General features: G+C 45.7%; 1 protein-coding gene across 2 annotated transcripts in view; it reads left to right on the top strand.

The window, feature by feature from the left end:
- Positions 1-3,126: 3,126 nt before the first annotated feature.
- The window catches only part of ASB2 (ankyrin repeat and SOCS box containing 2), a 33,852-nt gene continuing 12,443 nt past the window's right edge, over positions 3,127-24,535 (top strand). The window contains exons 1-7 of one of the 2 annotated variants that reach the window (XM_075503498.1): positions 3,127-3,436; positions 9,577-9,842; positions 11,411-11,515; positions 16,474-16,640; positions 17,419-17,574; positions 19,565-19,810; positions 22,886-23,057. In XM_075503498.1, coding sequence (XP_075359613.1) covers positions 9,598-9,842; positions 11,411-11,515; positions 16,474-16,640; positions 17,419-17,574; positions 19,565-19,810; positions 22,886-23,057 — 1,091 coding nt within the window. In that variant the 5' untranslated portion in view covers positions 3,127-3,436; positions 9,577-9,597. The remainder of the gene's footprint in view (positions 3,437-9,576; positions 9,843-11,410; positions 11,516-16,473; positions 16,641-17,418; positions 17,575-19,564; positions 19,811-22,885; positions 23,058-24,535) is intronic. The other variant, XM_075503499.1, reaches the window with a different exon arrangement.

Here is a 24,535-nt window from a genome sequence, read left to right as displayed (position 1 = left end):
TTTAATCTTTGGGAGTGTCTGATGGAAGCACAGCATGGCAGCAGTGAATGCAAAGCTCTGCTCACTGGAATACGATTGCAAAAGGTGCAGAGATGTGTGCCCTAGGTCTGTGCTCTCAGTGAAATGTGCCACCCAAAACATCTTGCTGTCTTTCTACAACAAAAAAGTTCAGACAAGACATAAGTAACAAGGGAACAGTTCCAGGTAATTGGTGCACAAAGGGGTATGCTGTTCTTTGGCAAAGCATTATGAGGATTTTCTGTCCAGGGACGGTTACTGTTACAACTAATCAGTATTTTCTTTCTTTCAGAACAGCCACCCATGAGTCAGGTGTTTCAGTGCAGTGGAGTTACTAATCGTTGGTAGTTATAGGCTATGGACAAGAATCCAGTTTGTGCTAATGTCCATTCTCACCTGCATTTCATCATGTGATGGCACATCCATGGCAGCTCTGCACCCAGAATGAGTCTGTAACAAGCTCATCGATCTCCTGGGAAGCACAAAGGAACTTTGTTTTTTCATCAACCTCAGTTGCCTGATTCAGTTTTGTCTTAAAGCCAAACAGCACTTAGTAGAGCTGAAGGGCAACTTAATTCAACTAATGGAAGTAGAGACTCTGAACAAACCCGCAAATTAGGGAAATGTTAAATGTGCCTTCCTAACCCGACTTCTGCTCGCTATTTTGAGAAAACATGCAGAATAAAGCAAATCTTGCTGTTTATTTTGCCATTTGTTATTTTCATGTGGTCATCCTTCTTTGTCTTCTCTCAGATCCAAATCTCTTTTATTGCGCCCTGTTTGTGAGACCCTAGCTGACTCCCCCATCAGCATGAGTTGGCTATTTCTATCATTTTCTATTTAAAGAGAAAGCAAACAGATCTAATATGCAGTGTCTGAGTTTGAAATCTGTCCCAGAAAATGGCGTAAATTTATGTATTTATTTTTGCAGGTGACATTTTGTAATCTCTTGGAATGTCTTGGGGTTAAGCTGAAAATCCAGATGCATAACTGTGCATGCCCCAGGGGAAATATTAACAAATCTGATGCAATGCTAATAAATCATAGTGATTGTTATTATGATGCTATGGATGTGTTGTAATAAAGCCACAACATTGTTTTATTGGAAAAAAAATCAACCCCCAAATGTATGATTTCATTCCTGTGTAGTAATATTTCTGTAATTAATATTTCAAACTTCTATGAGGTCTTCCTCTGAGGATACCAAAGTATTTCACAGATGCTAAATAAATGAGGTCTTATTCGGCAATCTCTAGCCATATAAGTAGTGTTGTTGGCTTCCCATCTGCAAGGAATTTTGGACTCTTCTCTAAAGTTAATGCGTTTGATTACTTCCACTTCACTAACGTAGAAAATGAGACACAGAGGAGTTAAATGATTTACTCACGACAAAAGAGAGAGGTAGTGGTATCTGAAAAAAGATCTTCTGAAGCAGAGTCCTGTGCTTTTATCGGAAAATGGTGCAGCAGCGTTCATAGGAACTCCAAATACATCGAAGGGGTGCACGGGGCTTTGCAAGGAAACCCAGGAACGTGGGAGGGAAGGGAATTGCAGTGTGCTTGGTGTGAATGGCATGGGGAACCACCTGCAACGTTCATAGCTGATGGGACCTTGAGCCCCAGTATCTTTTTTATAATTAAACAGTCCATCTTGGAAGACGTAGGCACCCTTGCCTCTGCCAAAAGTGAATCTGCATCACAATGTCGGCATTTCTTCTTGAGTTCAGTGGGACATCAAGCCAGCCATAAGAGTGCCAAGGGTGTGGATCCGATGAGAGACTGCCAAAAGGCAAGCAGAAGTGTTAAATGTGGGAGATATTCACTCTTGGTTTTAAGCCAAGGCTGGTTACAATCTTAAAGTAATATCAGGAAAAAAAGTGCTGGATGTTGTTTAAAAGTCATGGAGGGTTGGCTGACATGTTTTCAAGGGCGTAAGAGTTTCACACCCTCTTGGTGACGACATCCAGGGCTCCTTTGCCTGCCACAGTAACTGCTGAATGTCCTTAACTTTGGACAAAACAACAGCCCTAGCACTAGTTATGAGGGACAGATGGTTTTGCGGGCAGCAGAGAAGGTGAATGTGTCAGATACTCGCCGTCCTGTCATGCTGGAGCAAGTCGGATCAAGGAGCAAGGATGGAGAGGGAATGATGTTAGTCCTGAAAGACCTTAAAAGCAAAGGAGGTGAGTTGGAAGGAATCACCTATTAGTGGATGATATTGACTTGCTAAATTGGTTCCCTTCAAGATTGCTCTTGTTAAGCCTTAGACAGGGGGTGTTTATGCACTGGCAGGGTGAGTACAGCTAGCCTGAGGCTCGACAAGGTACTCGGAAAGGAAACCAGACCCATTGCAATCTAGGCTTTATTCTCTTTATATGCAATGTTTTGCCACGGGAAGCAGTGAAGCAGGAGCTGAAGGAAAAAGCATAGGCATCATTTTTATACTGTATTATACTGTTTCCCTTCATTCATCGTATTAGCTGGACAAATACATAGAAACCTTCCCAAACTGTGTATTATCCCCACGTTCCAGCTAATCCAACAGTGACAATTCTCCTGTATGTGCCTGACTGTTTTCTTCTAGCTCATCCCTGGATGAGTGCTATCTCTCTCTTGGCCAGCTTGCCCTCTGCCAGATGTGGGGAAGATGGCTACCATTTCACATCTATGGCCTCAAGGAGTCTGAGAGAGGGTCTGTCGTTCACATTTACATGGGACGAGAGCAGTTCTTTTCCAGTAGTAAGCTCTTACAAATACTACTTGGAACAGTTTCACAGCTGCTTTTGTCATCTTTTGGAATCCTGAAGTCTCAAACTTGCAGCCTTAAAAATATACGAACCACTCTAAAACATCAATAAATACCCACGTAATGTTTGCCTGTTTTGTTTAACAAGCAGCAGCTAAAAGAAAAGTCAGTTGAACTCTCTTCTCCCCAAGTAAATAAAACTCTCCAGGACGACATATTTTACTTCAAATTTATAAGGCAATTTTTTTTTTCTCTTTAGGTTCCAGAAACATGTCCATATATGGTCTACTTGTCAGGGACAATAAATAATGATGTAATAGAAAGGTCAGCTTTGTGTCATTTAGCTACAGGATGTTTGATGAAGTGAAGTTCTTCAGATAATGCAACAAAGAAGAACTTTAGGATGGGTAAAAGTTTCTGCCGTGCGTCTTCAAACAGGAAATCTGAGATTCAGAACAACTTATATTTTGGCTTGTATTCGCTGATCATGGGGTGATCCAGAAATAAACTCCAGGCTTCAAAGCGAGAGCGTTTCAAAGCTGTCCTGCAGTTGATCGAAACATCCAGGCAAAGCAGGGAGATGAATACCAGTGAGGATTTTCTGAATTAAGACTTAATCAAGGAGATAACCTATTTCAACAGTATTATTACCCTTTTATTTCAGAACAAAAAGGTAATGCAAATATGCATGTTTTGAACTTATTTATCATTTTCAGTCTGTCAGTTTGCTATGTCTATGCAAATACTTATTCCTATAGCAGTTTGTAACCTAACACAGTCTTGGGATTTTTTGTGGTTTGCTTTTGTTTTTGGTTTTTTTTTTCAAATAAGCCATAAAACACTCACTGGTGTTAAGCAGAACTGTAGCTCTGCCATTTCCTTATTTTTCTTTTATTTGCAGGTGATGTTTATATCTTTGTCCCTAGAATAGCTTGCTCAGAAATAATTGTTGTGACAACGTGCTAAGGTACAACGTAGTGTGCAAGGCACACCGTGAAGGAAAAAAAATTACATCAGCAAATTATTTCTTTCATCTATAAATTTCCAGCTGGTATGACACAAAGCTAACATTGCACTGATTGCTGTGTGAATTAATGCTTTCTGAGAAGAAATAAAAGCTTGCAGGTGTATGCATTTCCAGCAAAGAATTTGCACAGAGTCACAATGTGATGGCATCGTAACATATGCCAGACTGATAGGTGACCTGTTTTGACAGCTGGGGCTGGACAAGGGGATTTGTTTGCTTGGAGGATTCTTTTGCGAAGCCTGGCTTTGCTCCTTCAGCACTGGGCTAGAACTTGAGCGGTTTGCATAAGCTGTCATTACAGAATATATTTGCCTGTTGCCGCAGCTGGACAGCATGAGGTGTCATTCTGCTAACATCCCAGCGCTGGCAGATCTCATGAGCACTGAAATCTTTCTGTTTTTAAAAAATCATTTGCTTCCCAGCAGTAGTTATCCAATATAATATCCTTTAAGAACTGCAAAGATTTATCTGGAAACTGACCTAAAATACAGCAAAAATGTGAGTACTTTTAAGTGCTGCAAATTGTTCTAGTTTCCATTGCCAGGAGAGGATCTGGCCTGAAAGGTGCCGCAGAAGAGCTAAAGTGGAGGCTTGCTTTACTGTGAAGACTCCCAGCCATGTTTACCTTCCCCCTGCGCGTGCTCCTGCTGCTCTCAGAAGTAAAAAGGCAAACACATGAAAAGGCAAACACGTATCTGCAGAAGCTGGGGCTCAATCATTCCTTGCAAAAAGCAAAACAAGCAGCCGCTCCTCTTCTCTCTCTTTTGCAGCCTCCAAAGACTTGTTTTTGTTTTTAGAAATGTGGTTTATCACACCCTGAGCCATAAATACTGAGGTCCTGTATTGAGTTACAAGCTGACTGGGGTAAACTCAGTGCAAAGGCAGGCAAAGTCCCTGGCTCTGCTCCCTTAATGACCTTGTCACTCACCTGCCACCCTCCTCTGACAGCAGTAAGTAATTCTGCTAATTCTGCTGCCTGGGATCTATTGAAGGAGGACAGGCAGCCTTGCTAAGCTTTTCTTTAAGGAAGTGCTATCAATGGGGACCACTTGTTTCAGATGCTAATGGTATTGAATAGCGCGGTTCTGCATGTTCAAAGCCAGCTGTAATCCTTGTTGTTTATTTATATTGCATCAGGGATCAGAGGCCCATTCTCCCAAACGCTGTGTGTTGACAGAGCTTGTAGTCCAAATATAATAGCAATCTAATTGTGTTTGGCCGTGGCTTTTGCCATAACGTGAGTGGTTACTAACGGCCACCCTGGTGAGTAGTACCTTTGGTTTCGAAGATCTGCCAGGTATAGCTGCTCATTAATGCAGGACAGAGCGTCACAGCCTGGCCCTGGCACAAGCATTTCGTTTCTAACCTTACCTTCCGGGCACTGGATGCAGCTAAGTTACCTCTGCCTGGCACAGGACTGATTTCTACATCTCAATAAACAAACGCTCACTGAAATAGGGATGGCAAAATTAAGACTCAGGATCAGGCCCTATGTGGAAATGATGATAAATTTAGATCCAGAAGATCTTGTCAGACTGAGCTATTAAATGGCAGCACAGGCAGCAGTATCCATGTCTCTGCCAAGAGAGATCACTAATGAAGCCATTCAGACCTGAATGTAAAGCGATCTCTAAGGAATAATAAGGGCAGTATACCCACAGCTTTAAAAATCAGGTTCTGCTCTTAGAGCACATGCAACGCTGTGTGCTATCTGTGTGTGAGGATGGGTTCTTGGGCTGCCAGAGAAATGCAGGGGACAGCCAAACATTAAAACCTCCCCTAAAAACCTGAAGTCAGGGTGAACAGTAAACCCAGCATTTAACTTATAAGTCTGATTCCAATAGTTTAAACCTACAGTAAGCAGGCTTAGAACAAGCAAATAGATTCAAGCTGCATTTAGAAAGATCAGTTTGCCCAGATCTTACCTATCCAAACCGGTTCAACCATTCCTAGCAACAAAGATTGATTTTTTTTTCACACCTTCGTTACAGAAGCTTATAGCTTATAGCGCATTAGTCTAGTGGGCTTTCATAAGGTTGTGGTAGTTCACCACTGGCCACAGACGGGGTTACCTTAGCCCTGCTGTGTCGGCTGAGCCAGGGTAGGTCTGGGCGGGTGCAGCAGCGCCAGGCGATGCCACCGAGCTCAGCTGCAGCGAAAGAAGGTTAAACTGAATCAGGCTGCGTTGCGTTAGCCTCCAGCTGAGGGCACGTGCTTGGCCTGCCACCGCAGCTCAGCTCACTGTGGCTTGTTGCAGAAATAACCTGAACCAGTGCTTGAGCCTCGTGGCTCTGCAACTTCAAACAAAAGCATCTCCAGGTAGAAGGGGAGGGTGGTGGCTCGGCTCTGCTCCGCTCCAGGCTGTCTCACAGGGAGCTGTACGGAGGAGGCATGTGTCGTTCCTCTTGCCAAACTCAGACACACCACGCAGGTCAATCTGAGGTAGGGGAGACAGGCGGAGAGAAGCAAAAATGGCTTGAAGCCCAACTGGAACCATCTCTGCTAGGGGTAAGAACGGCCAAGGCTGTCCTTGGCTATCAGGACCAACCCAAAAGCTCCTGCAGCCCCAGGATGTGACCCTCCTACCTTTGTTGGGGTTGTGCCAGTTAGATAAGCAGAACTGAAAGCTTTTTCTATTTTGAGCCCCACGATGTTTCTTCCTGCAGGATGAGTCAGTGGCAGGAGCTGCAGCCAGCACTGTTGTTTCTGCACTCCGTGGGACTCTTGTCAAAATATTTAGATTAGTGAGGATCACCAACATGCAGGGGAGGTTCTCCCTTTTCTCTGAGAGTGGGTGGACCCAGTTAACCCGTACAAAGAATAAGAGGGTGAAATAGGAGTGATCCCCAAACTCAAAATCTTCCTTTTCCCTCCCTGTGCCTCAACAAGGTGTGAAACAAAAGAATAAGGGAGAGGAAGATGTTCAGAAATGGCCTTTATACCTAGATCCATCGGGGATTTAGTGAGGCACCTAAATCAGTTAGCTCCTCTGTGCCAGAGTGCAGGGTCACATTGGCAGTGGTCTCCTGTACACCCCTCAAAGCCCTGACTGCCCATGAAAGGACTCCAACACGCAGCTCAGAAGCACGGTGAGGCTGGACCCACTGCCTGCTCTGCCTCCCGTGCTTTCAGGATGCCAGGGGTGGGACGGGAGAGGATAAAGAGGAGGGATCCGTGCCCCATGCTCCACTGGCGAAGGTTGCCCTTGGAGAGGAGGACTTTCATCTCCATTCTTGCCTCCTCCAAAGAGTCATTGTGCATCACCTCCATTAGGAGCTTATGATCAGATCCTGCCCTCTCCATTAACTGCTTAGTTTAGGTCTCTGAGTCACCATCAGGGCCACGTCCCTACATTTAGGCATTGCAGTGCTGGATGCTGCAGACAAGCCCTCTGACTCCAGCCCGTGGGTTTCACACTTCTGCAGCGCACCAGTTCCTGAGTGAGTACGTAGGCTGACGGACTATGAAAGTGCTGCCCAGCATGCCAGGAGTTGAGCAAGCCAAGCAGCAGCAGAAGCTGCTAGGAAAACAAAGCTATGTCCTGGTTGTCAGCCAGGCGCGGGCTGGAGCACAGCCAAGGACAGGTACTGGAGCGGCTGGGGCTTGGGGTGGGCAGCAGCTCCATATGGGAGCTATCAGCAGTTTGATGCCTGGGCTTGGTCCCTTGGGACAGCGAGGGTCATAGCAGAACTGAGGCACACCAGGTCTCACTGGAGAAGGTAACCAACAGCAGCCATGAGAGATCTGGCTGAAAATAAAAAAAGAAAACTCAACAAAATTGGGTTGCATTATTTACAGCAACAGAAGGTTTTATTTTGGCAGTTTTCATGGCTGTAAAGTACATCCTTCATTGTTAAAAGTCATAATGTCAATCTGAAATCTGCTGGGCTTCCCTTTACCCTGAACTCTTCCCACTTCTTCTGGGGTGTGCTTGGAGCCTGAGGAGGCTGTTGATGTGGGAGATATCACCATTTCTGAAGTGAAAAGTTTAAATCCAAGATTTTATGTTACTTATGGCTTGATTCAAGCTCTTGCAATTTCTTCAAACTGTATTAGTTTCTTTTTTTTTTTTTAAATTATGGTTAAAGAAACAAACACGAGTGTCTTGACAAGCATAGGTACGGCTCTGTCACCATTTGGGGAGCTCCCATTTCCTCCAGGTCAGGACCATCTCTTGGCCATGCACACAGCAGCGAGGACTGCTAGAGCCAGGCAATCTCGGGGTGCAAGGCTCGCGGCATGCTGGACCCCGCTGCCATCGATGTGGGTGCCAGTCCCCAGGAAGCCAGGCTGCCCCGGGCACTCGGTGAGCCGGGGGCAGAGCCCCAGCCTGCTGGAGAGGGCAGCCGTGCGGGAAAGGGAGCTGAAGGCTTTGCTGCCAGTGGTGCCCGGTGGGGTGGGAGGCAGGTCCTGAGCAGCAGGAGGCTGGGTGGCTCTGCCAGCCTCATGCGTGTGACTCTGCCAGGGGGCCTGGCTCGGCAAGGCCCACGGCCGGGCAGGGCAGGGCTGTGGGGAGCTGGAGACCAGCCCTGCTGCGGCATCGCTGGGGCAGGGACCGGCAGCCCCAGTCTGGGGGGCAGGCGGCTTTGTCAGCAGCCACGCTGGTGCACTCAGCCAGCCTCTCGCCTCTCTGTGCCCGGGGACATGCCTCCACAGTACCTTTCTGCTGGCTCTCTGTACCTCCCTCGCCCTGTCCACAGGCAGCTTGCACCCGTTGCTCCTCATCCCAGTGTTCTCCATTATTTTACAGTTCTCGCTCACTGGTGTGCTTATAAAAAGCAAACCTCTTACCCCTCGGCTGTCATCTTCTTAAAAGAGGAAAGCTTTTCCATCTCCTCCCATGAAATAAGCCCTTGGCTCTTGAACACTGGTAGCCAGAGCGCTCTCTAGCATCCGGATGAGATCTTGCTAGAGCACTGAACCATTCATGGCATTAGTATTTCCCTATCACTGCTGGAAATACCGCAGTATTTTGGATTGTCTTTGCCTTGTTTTGAGTCCACGCTGCAGTGATGGTTCACAGTCATTCTGTGATTGATGAGTGTTTTCCCCTTCTCTCATTTCCAGCTCTCAACCACCAGTTTTTAGAAGAGACTCTGACCATAAGTCTTAAAGCTCATGACCTTGAACTTTGTTCGTGAAAGGCAAAAAATCAGAAGTGAAACCGAGCAGTGTGGTGTTGCTCTCCTAGCTGAGTGAAACAAAGAAAGTCACTTCAAAGAACAGCTTTGCATGTTGCTTGAGAGATCTCCAGATAAGGTGGAAAAAATTACTCCACAAGTCTCTTTACACTTCGTGGTGGAGAATCTGCCCTTGCAGAAAACAGGCAGACAGACAGACAAACCTTTTCCCTTAATTTTCTGCAATTAGAGCAAGAAATAAAACAAACAAAAAAACCAACAAAAAGAGATGTCCATTGATGTTCTCCTACATAAATTCATTTAAAAGCTGTATCTCTTTAATCTTACAGGGATTTCCTTTACCTATTTTTCTCTTGAGCTGTGGTAACCAGAATAAGTAGATAAAAACCTGCCTTGCTTGCAGCAGGCAATCTGCCTTCCCTTTTTTAAACACGAGCTAAATCAGTTACTTCTATGTGATAGAAAGGAGTTAGTTCATTAAGTTTACATGCAGATTTTAGCTGATAATGTTATCTCCCTGGTGAGGGATTTCTGAAGGGTTTTCTGGTCAGGTTAATCAAGAGGCAGAGCTGAACAAAAGCAGAAGATAGTTGAGTTTCCTTCTTTCATTTTCCAGATTTTGATGATCACAATTTACTTTTACAGGAAAGTAAAAAAAAAAAAAATATGGCGACAACGGCAGCAAATACTCAAAGACAAACGATAGGCTGCGAGGAATACAGTCTGTACAGTAGCTTGAGTGAAGACGAGCTTATAAAGATGGCCATCCAGCAGAGCTTGGAGGAGGACCCGGCGGGTCAGCCAGCTGCCCAGAGCCACCAGAAGTCGATGGTGGCGGGTCCCGGCGAGGCGGCCGCCCCCAGCCGCGCCAGCAGCCACAACCCGCCCTACCAGATCTACCCGTGGCAAAGGTGAGTGAGCGCTGCCCGAGCTGCGCCGTCCCGACAAACACCCTGCCCGGGAAGAGCAAAAACAGCTTCCCCTGTCCAAACACGTGCTTTCTAATTAGCTTTACCAAGCGGCTGCTCTGCCAGTGTGTCATTAGTTGAAAGCCGCAGTCTGCTATAAATCCGATGAGGTCAACAATTTACGCCCTCACAGTGAAATGAGAATTTGCCTGATGTTCTCTGGTTCAAGCAACAAATAAAATAAGAAAAGGGGCACTGCTACAAGCAGACTGAGTGACAGAAGCCCTGCCAAAGCCAGTGGCTCCTTTCCCCCACGGGGCCACACCGTACACCAAGCTCAGGTTTCGCCAGAGAGGGAGCACAGCGTTTGTGATTGGAAAACATCGGAGAGAGGCCCAAACCAGGCATACAAAAGTGTGAGCTGGCTACCTTCTTGATACGGCAGTCTTTACAGGATGTAGTTATTTCAGATGGGAGTCTGACCTCAAGCACACTGCGCTCAGCCGAGAGCAGCTCCAGACACCAAAGTGTGGCCGCAGCCCCCTCCCCTGCGATGCTGGGCTGTGGGTTACAGGGACCTGCTGGCAGTTTCAAACCCAGACATTGTTCTCCTTTCATTTTTTAAAAGGCAGATTTCTCATGGGGGGGAGGGAAGAGGTTACAAAGTCACCCCAAAACCAAGGAAAAATATACTTTTAAACTAATTTTTTTTTAATAAGCTGGGAGTAACTGAAGTTTTGGTCCTCCTTCTTTTCCTACTCATAACTCCACTGTCCTCCGACGCCTCACTCATTTCTACCTGTGATTCTTTGGTTTCCAAGGCTGGGAAACTGGGGACAATTTGATTAGGAGTAAGCGTATTTCATAGCTGTGGAATCAGGACGCTGTACAGCAGGCAGTCGTGGCTTCTCGGTGTGGTTACTGTGCACTGGCAGCTCTGCCGCAGGAACCTGATGCGGGGGAGAATAAGGGCTTCCCTGGCCATTTGGTCCTGTCCTCCTCGGGGGTCCTTTGACACCTGCTATTTTGGCAAAAGGCAGGATCGGCAGTTCTGTGCATTAACCTGTCCTGCCTTTGCCTTGGCCCAGCAGCTTTTGACCTCCCACTGGAGGGAAAAGCTTTGCAGCTTGTGGCCCCAGATCTGTAGCGTTGCTGAACTCTTCTGCCACCTGGGAGAGCCGAGCTGGAAATGGAGCCAGCACCCGGGGGCCCTGGGTCCTCCTCTGCCCCCACCTCCGACCTGCTTGCGTGGCACTTTGGAGGTGATGAATGTCACCTCGCCTCACGCCTGCTTCCTGTGCGGTGGTGGTAGGGTTAACCACACTGTTGTCTTATATGGTCATTTGAATCCCCTGACGCTTCCTCAGAGGGCCAAAAATAATCTCGAGCCGAGCGAGCAGCTGAATCCAGCGCAGAGCAAGCCGTGGCCATCTGCTTTTATTCAAAGCCCTGACCGGCAGGCTTTCTCGCTCCGTCTCTGTGGATGTGTGTCTCTGTTTCTGCCTCAACATGACCTGTTTCTCCTATTCGGAGTATTTCTCTTTATTTCATTCATGTCATCGCCACTCCAGACTGGCGGCCCAGCCGAGAGGCCGTGCTCAGCCATCCAGCTCGGGGGCAGCCTGGGGGGCCAGGCGAAGGTACGATGGCAGCTTGTTCAGCACATCCCAGCCCGTGTAAGTGCCTCCCTCTCCCTCTCCTGCTTTCCCCCGCGGTCGAAACAAGGCTTGCTACCCACTCTCCCTTGTAGCCAGCTCTTCTGGGCGGTGATGGTGTCTAGTGGGGGGAAATGGTGGTGTTCATCTGGAGAAGTTCGTGCACTGCTTAGAGGGGTCTTGCTGATACCTGCACCGCACCCTCGCTGCCTTCCCACTCTTCCTTCTGACCTTCCAGCTGCCCCGGACAATGCCCAGGCTCTTGCGGGTGACCCACCTCAAACCTCCCTTGTTCTCTTCTCCCCCTTCATCCCTCTCCATCCCTCCAGTGCACGTGTCCTGGGGACTCTGGGTCATTCGGTAGCTCTGAGGTGACAAGGACAGCAGGGAAGGGATGCCTGCGCTGTGGTTTATTTATATAGGCTGGCTCCTGCATCAACACAGTAGATGAGGCAGGCAGGTGCTGATAGTAACTGCATTGGTATTAAGTTCATGGTTCAACAGTGGGGAAGAGTGGGGAAAACAAACCTTTTATCGCAGTATATAAAAAGGGTGAGAAAGTCCAGTCCTTTAAAGTAAATATTTTATAAATGCTCCCAAGATGCCACACCTGTTCCCAGCAATACCTGCACTGTCCTGCCACACTGAGGAGGGCTGCTGGGAGCTGTACCACATCCTACCTGCCCAAGGAGGAAACCAGCCTGACTGACTTTGATCCTCCTGGCCACGTTTTGCTGTTGGCAGAGACCATAAATAAGCTTAGGTGAACGCAGTTGTGGATGAGGAAAGCCGACAGGCAAGGGGGTGGCCCAAACTCTGCCCCAGTGCCTGTGTGTAGTGGAAGTGTCTGCACCATGACGCGTTTATTACAGCTCTCTGAGGGGCAGAGTATCTCCTCCACCTCGCCCTGCACCCTGGCTGATCCGGGCTCTATCCCAGGCTCCCCACTGACATTGCCCTCCTTGATGTATGTGAAAACCTCTTTCTGCTGACACATGCAGCCTCCCTCATCCCTGTCACCTGCCAGCTCCCCTTGGCCACACTGAAATCGCATCCTCTCATTAAGTGCTCTCCACACCTTGCATGCCTCTCTCCTGGGTGTGACGACGAAGCTCAATAGAGTTCAGGCCACAAGGGGGCTGGGATAAGGCTGAATAAGCTAGCCCTCCTCTGCTGTCGGGTGACAACAGAAAAGTGGCTGGGAAGCCACAGGAAAGCATGTTGGCATGACTGTTTTACAGCCCTGGTCTCAGAGCCAGGCAGGGATGATAGTTGGCTTCACCTGGGGAGATGTTGTTCCTTCATGCTGCCTGCATCTCACCAGGCTGCCAGGAAAAGAAGGAGCTTCCTGAACACTTCTGTGCTCCACTGAACCTCTTCTGCAGCACTCAGAATTGACCCCACCATACATCTCTTCTGCAATGAGTATTTATTATCTTGGCTACTGGCCTTTGAAATGCAGTAATTCTTTTGATTCGACTATAAGGTTAAGATTTCATCAGATCTTCAGGCTTCCTCCATAGTTCTAATACTCATTTTTTCTATATCTGATGAAATCCAAGCAGCAGAATGTGTTAGGTTTTTTATAACAGCCAACTATGAGCCAGACAGAAAACAACGATTTCACATGGAGATTCATTAAACTTTCTATCTGATCTCGAATTTGCTTGGCTAAAGCATCTACAGCCTGGTCCAGCAAACCCCCTCGTCTTACTTACGAATCATTTAAGGTCAAGGAGCCCAACAGAAGTTTACTTCATTCAACATCTGAGGGCTTAAGCAGAATAGTAACTGATTCTTCACACATGTTTAACCCTACCACAGACCCAAGGTACCCTCTGCTTTCACTGCGGTCTCAGCTAACGTGATTCACCTTGCATTTGCTGTGTGCCAGCCCCATGCACAGACTCCTGCCGTGGCCCACCTGGCATGCGGTAACTCATTAAGTGCTGGTAACTCTATCGTGTGCCCAAATCCCGAGGTCGCAGTGAGCAGCCCTGCATGTGTAACATGAACCTTTGCACAGAACAACAGATGGCTTCAGCAGCCTTGTGCCACAGGCTTTTAAAGAAGAAGATCCCCCACCTCCTCCTCCTCTCCCAGCCAAACATGCCAATTCTTGCTGTTAACTGACTTCAACAAAATGCTCAATTTCAAACGCCTATATAAAAATCTATTATCTATACAAAACTAGCAATTTTAGGTTTAGTCCCCAGGGTACTCTAAACAGTATGGAGATACAGCAGTGTCCCTGGGACCTCAGCCTGGCAGTTATCAGAAGGTCAGTCGATTCCTCATGGGTGGGCTGTGGCCAGGAAGGCAGCTGCCTGCTTTAGCTGTTATCTCCTCAGGCAAAATGACTGGCTTTGTGTCCCGTATCTCCCCTCATTCCAGTGCTGCTATTTTTGTGACTCTGCTGTCTTGAGATCACTGCTTCCAGCTATAGAGAAGGAGCAAGCGGCACTAAGTACTTCTTCACCTGAGAAATGGTGTCTTTTCCCGTTCCTTGGCACACCTGTTGTGTTCACCTGCTTCCACCCCAGGCCCTGAGTTTATCCTCAGAGAAGCAGCTTGGTGACTTTTCTTTCAGTGCTAATATCAGTGTTTATGGCACAGATTGGGTACCTCTGGGCAAGCTGAAATTAATGACGCCTGTGTGAGTTTCAGGCTGTTGGTCTGTCCAGCCCCTGCAAGGCAATGAAATCCAGTGCTGCTCCTATAACCTGCACTAAATGTGGAGGTTGTACCAATGATCTGCTTTTTGAGGACTCCTGTGCTGAACTGCCCATATTTTTCTGTCTCTGATCTCACTCTGTTGTGGCATTTTAGACCTTCTGTCATAACCAGAATTTCTGGTTGTTCCTGTCGTCACTGCCCTGCATGACCTTCATCACATGCTGTATTCCTACCCCGGGCGATGCTAATAGTCTCTCTGAGACACGCACCTCCCTCCCCAGTCTCTCAGCCTTCAAGGCTGCAAGATTTTCTCTTTAGAGTTAGTTGAAACCACAAACTCCCCTGTTTTCAACATCCTCTTGTTCTCTGTCTCAGAAAATAGAGCCCACATTCATTTTTTGCAAGTCCCCATTAAAACTGGAAAAATGCTTCTTCCTTCGCGGTGTTTGCTGTCCTGGAGCTTAGCCATTTGGTGCCTCAGAATAAGGAAGCAGTGGCTGCCTTCTCCCAGCACAGCTCAGCAGGAGCAGGACCAGGTGCTAGCGCCGGAAGGCACAGCACACCACTATGCACAGAGCTGCTGCCCGCCACGGGCAAGGATCCCGCCCGCGTCGGCTGCAGGGTACCAGCTCCCTGCCTCTGCTGCGCTGTCGGCAGGCTTGGCCGGGGTGGAAGGAGGGAGGCAGGCCCTGCTGCAGGCACTGCTGATCAGTGGTACGGTGGCTGTCAGTCAGCCTTGTGACTCCAGCAGAGCGGAGAGTCCTGCAGCGGCTCTCGCTGTTGCTCTGCAGAAGGACTGGGGTGCCCAGGTCAGCCCTGCTCTGCAATGGCTCTTACTGAGCTTGGAGAAATGGGTTGCTGCCCTGACTGTGCAGAATGCATGCTTGGCAAAGGGAAGGCTTGTCAGAGCAAAGCTCGCTTGTAGGCTGCTCGATGTGTCCCACTTCTGGGTGGCATGGAGCACACTTCATGCTTTTTGTAGATTTTTTGCAGTGAGCCTCTTCTTGAAAGCTTCAGAATTAGGTAGCACCAAAAAAAGATGACTTTCATCTTGGTTTTGTTTTCTCTGGTAAACACCGAAATACTACTTTAACACTTTTCAGTGATTCTACACATTTCAATGACTTTCTACTCCGAAGTGGCTTTAAAATATTCCTTTCCTCCCCAATATTTTTTCATTCCTTTTACTCCTTGCGCCTAGAAGTTCCTTGGCCCTATGGAGCCTGACAGTGGTTTGCTGGGTTCAAACAGACCTGAACTTGAACCACTTCACAGCTTGCCACCAGGTCCCAGTTGTGGTTCCAGAGGCCCCTGACTGTTGCAGTTACTTGGGGAACTGCTAACTTGGCTAAGAGGTTTGCAAGAGTGGACTTGTCAACAGAGCTAATGGGTCTGCTCCCAAGCAGGCTTCTAAAGACCAGATTTTCAGAAGTGTCCAGCACCTAATATGTCTTACTGGGACACTGAAGATGCCTTTTTGAAGGTCTATAGTGTCTGAAGTGGTTATCATTTCTGAAAATTTGAGTACTCAATGCTGAAATAACAGCTGGGGATCTCTGGGGGCATGGCCATGAAAGGCAGCTCAGAATTTCATTTGGGTGGGTGGATTTTTTTTTAATCCTCCCTGGCTGAAGGAAGGAGAGCCCAGACCAACAGCCTAACATTCACACGGTCTAAGCAGAGCTCTCTCTTCTTCACAGCTGGACTGGCTAACTTCTGAAAACAGGCTTGCCTAAGAGAAATAGGAAGTATGTTTAAAATACAAGATCAAGATTTATTGAGAATTTCTGCTTTAGGGCTAAGCCACCTGAAAATCAAATTTAAAATTTATTTCAGGGATGAACAGGGGCAGTTCTCTTCAGAGCTGATCTTATTTAAGAGATCTCATATGGAAACACCTTGCCACATGGGACAGCAAATGGCAGGGTGGTGTAATTACCACAACCATGGACACTCATGGCAGTGTACAGAGCAAGGGTAGAGCTAGTCTCCCCCAACTCCAGATTATCTAAAATATATGTGTTTATGTCAGAGATTAGTCACACCTACCCTTCCCTTACACTCCGAGGAGAGAGAGATCAGCACCTTCAGACAGGGATTCTTCCGATCTCTCGTGAATGGCCAAATTAGAGAATACAAATTTTACCTCTACAGGTCCTGTAGCAAGACACCTTAGGGCCACAAATACTTATTAAATAGCCTGTAGGGGTTCACTATTTTGGCCAGATGACACAGTGATGTTGCTGCAAAAAGCTTCTCAGTAATGAAGGAAACAGTAATCAAGTCTTAATCTTGTTTTAAAGAGAACTTGATCCTGTAGTGGCAGCAATCAAGAATGGAGACGAAAAAGCAGTATGCAACATGATGAAATCAGGAAAAGACCTTTCTGAAGCTAATAAGGACGGCTGGATACCCCTCCACGAAGCTGCATACTATGGCCAAGTGGGTTGCCTGAGCCTGTTGCAAAAAGGTCAGTGAAGTTAAAACTAATGAATTACAAAAGGGAGAAGAAGAATATGTATAAACTAAAAGGCAGAATTAGCAGCAGCCCAGTCCTGATCTGGGACTGTATGTGAAGATTTTGGTGAAGTTAAAACTAATGAATTACAAAAGGGAGAAAAAGAATACATATAAACTGAAAAGCAGAATTAGCAGCAGCCCAACCCTGGTCTGGGACTGTGTGTGAAGCTTTTTGCCAGTCTCTCTGAGTGTATATTAATTTCGCCTTCTCTTTGAGAACAGGTTTCCAGACTGAAGCCTCTAAAAGTTAGGATCTTCAGGAGAAAGTGATATCTGGATAGATCTTGCCAAGCCCTGGATTTCTCCCAGTAAAGCCTTGTAGCTGAGCTCTCGGCTGTTGTGAGCTGCTTGGCTGCCACAGCTGACAGCAATTACCCCACTTCCCACTAGCTGGAGATCCAGCCCAGCACCTCTTTGCTCCTGCGTGAAGGTGCTTAACTACTGCAGTTTGTTTTCAAACTGCTACTGAAGAGCAGTTACTCAACAACTTTCTGCATCACTAGTACCTATAGCTGAACATTTTAATCTAAGATGATGACTGATTTAGATACTTAATCTGAGTTATAGTAACTTTATAGCATATTCTTAACTTACTTTGCTCATGGAAAAGGAAAAGAAATAAACAACAAAAGCTCACTTAAAGCTCCAAGGATTTTGAAAGGTGATGACGCTGCAGATTCTTGTGCACTACATGCCATAATGACTTTGGGCTTGCCGTTTCTTCACAGCGTACCCCGGCACAATCGACCAGCGCACCCTCAATGAGGAGACAGCTCTGTACCTGGCCACCAGCCGGGGCAACCTGGACTGCCTGCTCACCCTGCTGCAGGCTGGGGCCGAGCCCGACATCTCCAACAAGGCCAGAGAAACGCCGCTTTACAAAGGTGAGTGGCTGCTTTTCCAGGGATGCTGAGCTCTTCTGGCACCACTGAGGCAGAGCTGCAGGATCGCTCAAGATGTGGGGCTTAAACTCTGCAATTAGCTGCCATTTTCTACCTCCCTCCAGTAGTCCTCTGTCTCCTATGTCTGACCTGCCCTGTCACGGCCTCTCTTCTCATCCACGTCAGAGACAGGGTTAGTGGCTGCCCTGCAGGGTGCAGGCTGCGATGTGGTGCTGAGGGTGGGGTGTGTGATGCTTAGTGGGGCCCTAAGCACAGGGTGTCTGCACAATGTCCCAAACTTATGGAAAGCTGGATAGTACAAGAATATGTATGCTTTTCTAAACAGTAGGACCTACGTAGCTGTTAGATGTGGGAGTACAGTAACTGTAGACATGCCAGTGATTCATATACTGTGTGGGCCAAGCCAGCCTGTGTGCTATGGGAGATGCATAAAGTTATAAACAATTCAGTGAAGCAGATAAAGTGTTTAACATGGACATATTACTTTGCTGCTGGTCAGAGAGAACGCTTTCTTTAGCAGAACAGCATTACATCCATGATATCACAAGGATTCAGAGAAGGAGATGATCTCTCACACCTTCATGTCCATCCCCCTTTGACTGACTGCTCCTGCCATGCCTATTTTTAGCACTCTAAAACATTAAAAAGCACATATTACTGGTTAAAACAGTAATCTTGCCTCCAACTTTGGATGCCTAGTATTAGAGCTGCTCAGTTTAAAATGCTTTCGTTTTAAAATTCTAGCTTATAGCCTGCTAAAGGAAAGCTGTTCAGCTGTGCATTAAACACATAGTAGTGGTGGTAGTAGTAGTAGTGCTCATAGTAATAATAATAACAACAATAATACGAAAGCACCCTTTAGCCAGAGAAAAGCTGTTATTAAGAATGTGCTAGTCTTGATGCAAAATCTTATGGTCTATCCTCCAACAACAAAAGAATTAAAAAATTATCATAACAAATTAGTCATCCCTAGTATGTAAGCAAATTAAACTTTGCAGAGCTATGCATAGGTAATTACAGAAGTGTCTAATCACATAGTTGCTTTCAGTACATGTGAGTGGCACCTGTGTATAGGAAAGGAAGCCATGGAGATATCCCAAGGGAAGAATCAAAACCAAAAGGCAGGACCTCTGTGATAAAAAGACACTATTATTTCAAAGAAAAAAAGCAATTGCTACGGAATGTGCTGGCCTCTCTTTCTGTACGTTGTACAATAAATGCTAATTGGGGTTTGTAAATGTGGCTGCTTATTCTAAGTACCTTTGGTTTGGGGTCCCACTGTAAAGGTGTGTAGGAAGCCTCATGATTTGGGATTCAGAAGCAGTGGGACAAATTGGTAGAATAAAAATCAACAAAATACTATTAATTATCAAGAAAATACCTTTAGCTCAGGATGGTCCTGAACTATAAATTGTTGCAGGCTGAGAAAGTGCTGTTGACTCATACCATTATTGTTTTCTAAGGATCCTTTTCTGGGTCCTGTTGGTTTGAGCTTTTTTTATTTTATTGTCTATATGGAGCTTTATCTGCAGTCCAGGGCAGTAAGAGAGAGAGTCAGTTTGCAGAGAATTTAGAAAGAAAGTGTTCAGGTTTCTGTAACATGCTTGTTCTTCATAAATTATCTCCCACACCTTGTCACCTCCCTGTGTCACTGTGGTGTCCAGTTGGTACAAATGTGCTGGGCTGGATTCCCCCCAGTACCAGGTTTAGCACAACCCCTGCACAGGACCTTAGCCTCCTCCAGGTCCTGGCTGAAGATTGGCTTCACTGCCACATCCTTTACAAGCCCCAAACAGTGTCATTTGGCAACAGCCTTGGCCCTCATATTGACCTAGATGGATCTTTGGTCTTACTGTCTTACTCACTATGGCCTAGTTGTATTATATTGCCTTATGCTATGTGAAATGGATACCACAACACCCAGAATATTTTCAAAAGCCTGTCCTAATCACTTCCCTTTTTTCCAAAACAGCTTGTGAGCGCAAGAATGCAGAGGCTGCAAGACTCCTGGTACAGTACAATGCTGATACCAACCATCGTTGCAATCGAGGATGGACTGCTCTCCATGAGGCTGTCTCCCGAAATGACCTGGAGATTATTGATATCCTTGTGAAAGGGGGTGCCAAGATTGAGTCTGCAAACGCCTATGGGATCACTTCTTTATTTGTGGCAGCTGAGAGTGGGCAGTTGGAAGCCTTGAGATACCTTGCAAAATGTGGTGAGTACAGTTGTGCCATTACATGCCTTTACTCATTTAATTCTTAATATTTCAAAGTTCTCATTAATTCCCCCAGCTCAGTTTTTCTGTCTCTGGAGACAAGGCCTAGCCTGCAGTGGTGCTGAAACCCTGTTGCTCCAGATGGCTGAGTTGTGTAGGGTCTTTCAGAGAGCGTGGTCTAGACACATGCACTTCTTCCAAGGCCAATTGTATGAGGTTCAACAAGGCCAAGTGCCGGATCCTGCACTTGGGCCACAGCAACCCCATGCAGCCGCTACAGGCTTGGGGAAGAGTGGCTGGAAAGCTGCCCAGTGGAAAAGGACCTGGGGGTGTCTCTTGACAGATGGCTGAATATGAGCCAGCAGTGTGCCCAGGTGGCCAAGAAGGCCAATGGCATCCTGGCTTGTATCAGAAATAGTGTGGCCAGCAGGACTAGGGAAGTGATTGTGCCCCTGTACTCGGCACTGGTGAGGCCGCACCTCGAATCCTGTGTTCAGTTTTGGGCCCCTCGCTACAAGAGAGACATTGAGGGGCTGGAGCGTGTCCAGAGAAGGGCAACGAAGCTGGTGAAGGGTCTGGAGCAGAAGTCTTATGAGGAGCGGCTGAGGGAACTGGGGTTGTTTAGCCTGGAGAAAAGGAGGCTGAGGGGAGACCTTATCGCTCTCTTCAACTACCTGAAAGGAGGTTGTAGAGAGGTGGGTGATGGTCTCTTCTCCCAAGTAACAAGCCATAGGACAAGACAAAATTACCTCAAGTTGCACCAGGGGAGGTTTAGATAGGATATTAGGAAAAATTTCTTCACCGGAAGGGTTGTCAAGCATTGGAACAGGCTGCCCGGTGAAGTGGTTGAGTCACCATCTCTGGAGGTATTTAAAAGACATGTAGATGTGATGCTTCAGGACATGGTTTAGTGGTGGACTTGGCAGTGCTAGGTTAACGGTTGGGCTTGATGATCTTAAAGGTCTTTTCCAATCTAAATGATTCTATGATTCTATGATTCTTCAGCATTCATTCGTGGTCACCTACTTTAGGAAGTAATCTGGTGCTCTAACTGCATTGCCTGACAGCTTTCAAAACCCATATTGCTGCACACATGTAGCCTAAAATGCAATCAGTCATTGAAGACAATTGTAGGTGGTAATAGATGGCAGAAGTTGAACATTAGCCAACCCCATCTGCTCATGAAAATGTGCAGTGATGGGCAAGGTTAGCTCTCCTCCACTAATGAATCCTGCTGAAAATAGATAAAGTACTATTGTATAGTTAATGTATTTACACCAAGGAGAAGCAGACTCACTCTCCCCATGTGTATATGTTCAAACATATAAACAGAGTGAATTTGATTCTAGTTTACGCTAAACCTACCTTTGCTGCTCCACTCATGTAAAACAGCTTTACAATAAGCTCAACATACTTTACTACTATTCTGAGGCATATTTTATTTTCACTGTGGGCTAATATCTTCAATGTAGGTAAGAGTTGGGTCCTGCACTTGTGAAACAAGACATAACAGTGACGAAGATGTGAAAAACTTCTGAGGCAGTTAGTATGGCTAAGATAGATATGAGAGCTGGGGAACAAAAACTGTGTTCTGCTGTCCAGCTAGCATTGTCAAGTCAGTTTTATATGACCAGTTAGTCCATTATACCGCCTACGATTTTAGAAACTAAGCCAGAATGTGATTTGTGTTTCAACTTAGATAGATATTAGGATTTCCTTAAAGTTCAATTTTGAGAAAAATACACAGGAGAAAATCCAATAAAACTGTCCAATTTTTTCAAGCCCTGAAAAGCTCCTCTGAGAATCCCAGGAATGATATCACTGCATTGTTTACAATGAACAATGTTCATCATAAAAAGGGTTTCTTTTTCATTTCTTTTTCATTAGGAACATAGTCCTGTGTTATGTTTTGTCACTGCAATTCTCCTGATGTTTCCAGCTACAACATCTTCAAAGGGCCAAACACAACACAGATGTTTCAGTTTGGGGTGAGAGCACAGGGAAATGTTCTCTTTGGCAGGGAGTTTTCATGATCAAATGGGAGACTGATTGGCTTCTTTATTGGAGTTTAGAAGCAAAACTCCAGTGAACTGTCATTCCCATTTTGGATACATATAGAGCAGACTCCCTGAGGACACCATGGTACAGTATATTACAGTTGAAACCCAGGCTTCAGGCCTTAAATATCTAGCACTGACAAAGCTAGATTACAAATTGTTTGTGGCCAAAAAGTATCGGGTCTTGGTTTATTCTTGCATGTTGTTTATTGAGCCAAGCGCACGCTAGAGCTCAAGAAAAAATGCCCCAAATACTCTAGTAGCTCATTAAGAATATTTATCTTTTTTTGGTAAAACTTACCATTTGGACCCTAACTTGAACCCTCATGAAATGAAGAGATACGGCCTCAGGTTCTGAGTTTTGAAATGAAATATTCATTGACTAAGGCATGCCCAGATAAAAGCTGATTAGAATTGTTGCTCCGTACCATGTAGATGTCATGTTATAGAGGCCTATTTTAGCCTGGATATGTACTAAAATTAAAATATAGTATAAATAGTATAAATGTACTTATAGTGTCAATATACAGAGTATAAATAATATGTATAAATATAAATAAATACATAACCACAGAATTTTGGAGAGCACCTACTGAGATCATCTAGTCCAAACTCCTCCTCAGGAATAATGCATATACATAATGTAAACACATAAATACTAATGGAATTATTGAGTCTAAAGAAAAGGCTATGCTGTGTAAAGAACAGCACATTATAAATTTTTTTGCCTTTGAGCTACAGCTGAATGGAGCCTGGATCCATGATGGGGAGCTAATGGTTGCCACCCACATTAAACTCTCCCTCATAAAATTCACACCATATTAAAAGCTAGTGGAAATCTATGATATAACTGTATATAACTGATATGACTGTATCGCCTCTGATATGACCTCATTCACATCCCCATCCAGCACATTTTGTAGCTCCAGTGTCATGGAGATATATGTGTTCATTCAAAGTATGTTCCTTCCATCTGATTTTAACCTTTTGGTGCTACAAAGATTTTCTTCCTTCCTAGGTGCTGATATAAATACTCAAGCCAGTGATAACGCCTCTGCTCTTTATGAAGCCTGTAAAAATGGACACATACCTATTGTGGAGTTTCTTTTGTCCCAAGGAGCAGATGCTAACAAAGCCAATAAGGATGGCCTGTTACCTCTTCACATAGCAGCCAAAAAAGGGATTTGCGAGTAAGTTTTAGTTCATTTCATAGTTTCGTCTTTTAGACAACAATCCAAAGTCCTTATGAAAAGGAGAATGTTATGTCCCAGATCTAATTCTGAGCCTTGTGAGCAAGGGAGCTGCCAGCTGAGAACTGGGCTTTCCGCTTGCAGAGCTCAGGTTGGAAATTATAAACTGAAGAGTGTGTTTGCAGGTTGGGATGGGATGGGGTGAGCAGGAATGTAGGGTGCAAGATCCCCTTAGCTTTGCCAAGATATCACCTATTACAGCTAAATAACCTCATGTATCTTGGAAGTGGATTAAACTGAGCTCCACAAAATATGCTTGAGATGGAATAAAAAAGCATCTGTTGGGGTGGGGGGCGGGGGGGTGCTAGTCCTCAGTAGCTATTGCAGCACAGTTTGCAATCATTTTCCTACATGAGCCCATTCTGATTCTTCTGCACAAGCAGAACATGCTGCATTCATCTCCGCTGTGTTCAGGTTTTATTAACAATAATTCAGATGCTGACAGCGGGAAGTGGCTAAGTGAATCTCTAGGGCATTAGTGAGATTGTTGCTAGAATATGGTGTCCGGTTCTGGTATCCTCCTTTTCAGAAACCTTTCAGGAAATTGGAAAGGCTTCAGAATAGAAGTACAAAAACTACTCACGGTCTGGAAAACATACTTTATTAGTGAGTGATTAAATGACTCTTAAATGTAACAGACAAATGCATAAAAAGATCCAGTGGTTTGTTTCTGAAATGAAATGTGTTTCGGATAGAGCTGAGCACATTCTTTAAACAGTGAGAAAAGTAACTAATGGCAAAAATAACCAGGAATTGGGTAGATTTACCAGTCCACTGAAGTAGAGGTGTTTATAGGAGGGAAAGAAGCTCTACAGCCTGTGATAAAGAAGCTCTACAGCCTGTGATAAAGGATATCAACTTAGAAGATATTGTCTAGGGATGGAATTGTTGCACTGTCACGTAAATAGTGTTTACCTAGCTCTTTCAAGACCTGGGACATTGCAGCATGCTTCTGAGCTTGAACTCCTTAGCATTTACTTCTGATCCTAGGGCAAGTTTTAGCTCCTGCCTTTAACTCCTTGCTGCTGGAAGGGTGAGTGGCCCACAGCTATTTTTGCAAACCATAGTCACATCCTGCAGTGACAGACTCTTTTGGTGACTGTAGTGAACTCTTCTGACTATCAGTTCCTGTCAAAATCCTTTCAGCAATAGTCAAAGGAGAGGGCATATCCAGCTGCAAAGACCATTTCTGGATAGTAAAGCTATCTTTGCAGACAACCGCTAGAGCGGTTTCTTATATATTTCACAATGTCTGAGGAATGAAAACTTTTGACAGCACTACACCTTCCCATAGCATCTTTTATCCTAGCATTTAAGTCTGGTTGGGAATACCAATTAAGCTTCTCAAATCACTTTGGTAGACCTGAGGATATTCATTGTCTGTAGTTGGACTAGGCCTGCTGCTTTGTGCAAGCTGT

Source organism: Mycteria americana, chromosome 5 (genome assembly GCF_035582795.1).
Source record: "Mycteria americana isolate JAX WOST 10 ecotype Jacksonville Zoo and Gardens chromosome 5, USCA_MyAme_1.0, whole genome shotgun sequence".
In the NCBI taxonomy this organism is placed as follows: Eukaryota; Metazoa; Chordata; class Aves; order Ciconiiformes; family Ciconiidae; genus Mycteria; species Mycteria americana.
The sequence above is the reverse complement of the archived record's forward strand: the minus strand, read 5'-3'. Positions and strand labels throughout refer to the sequence as shown.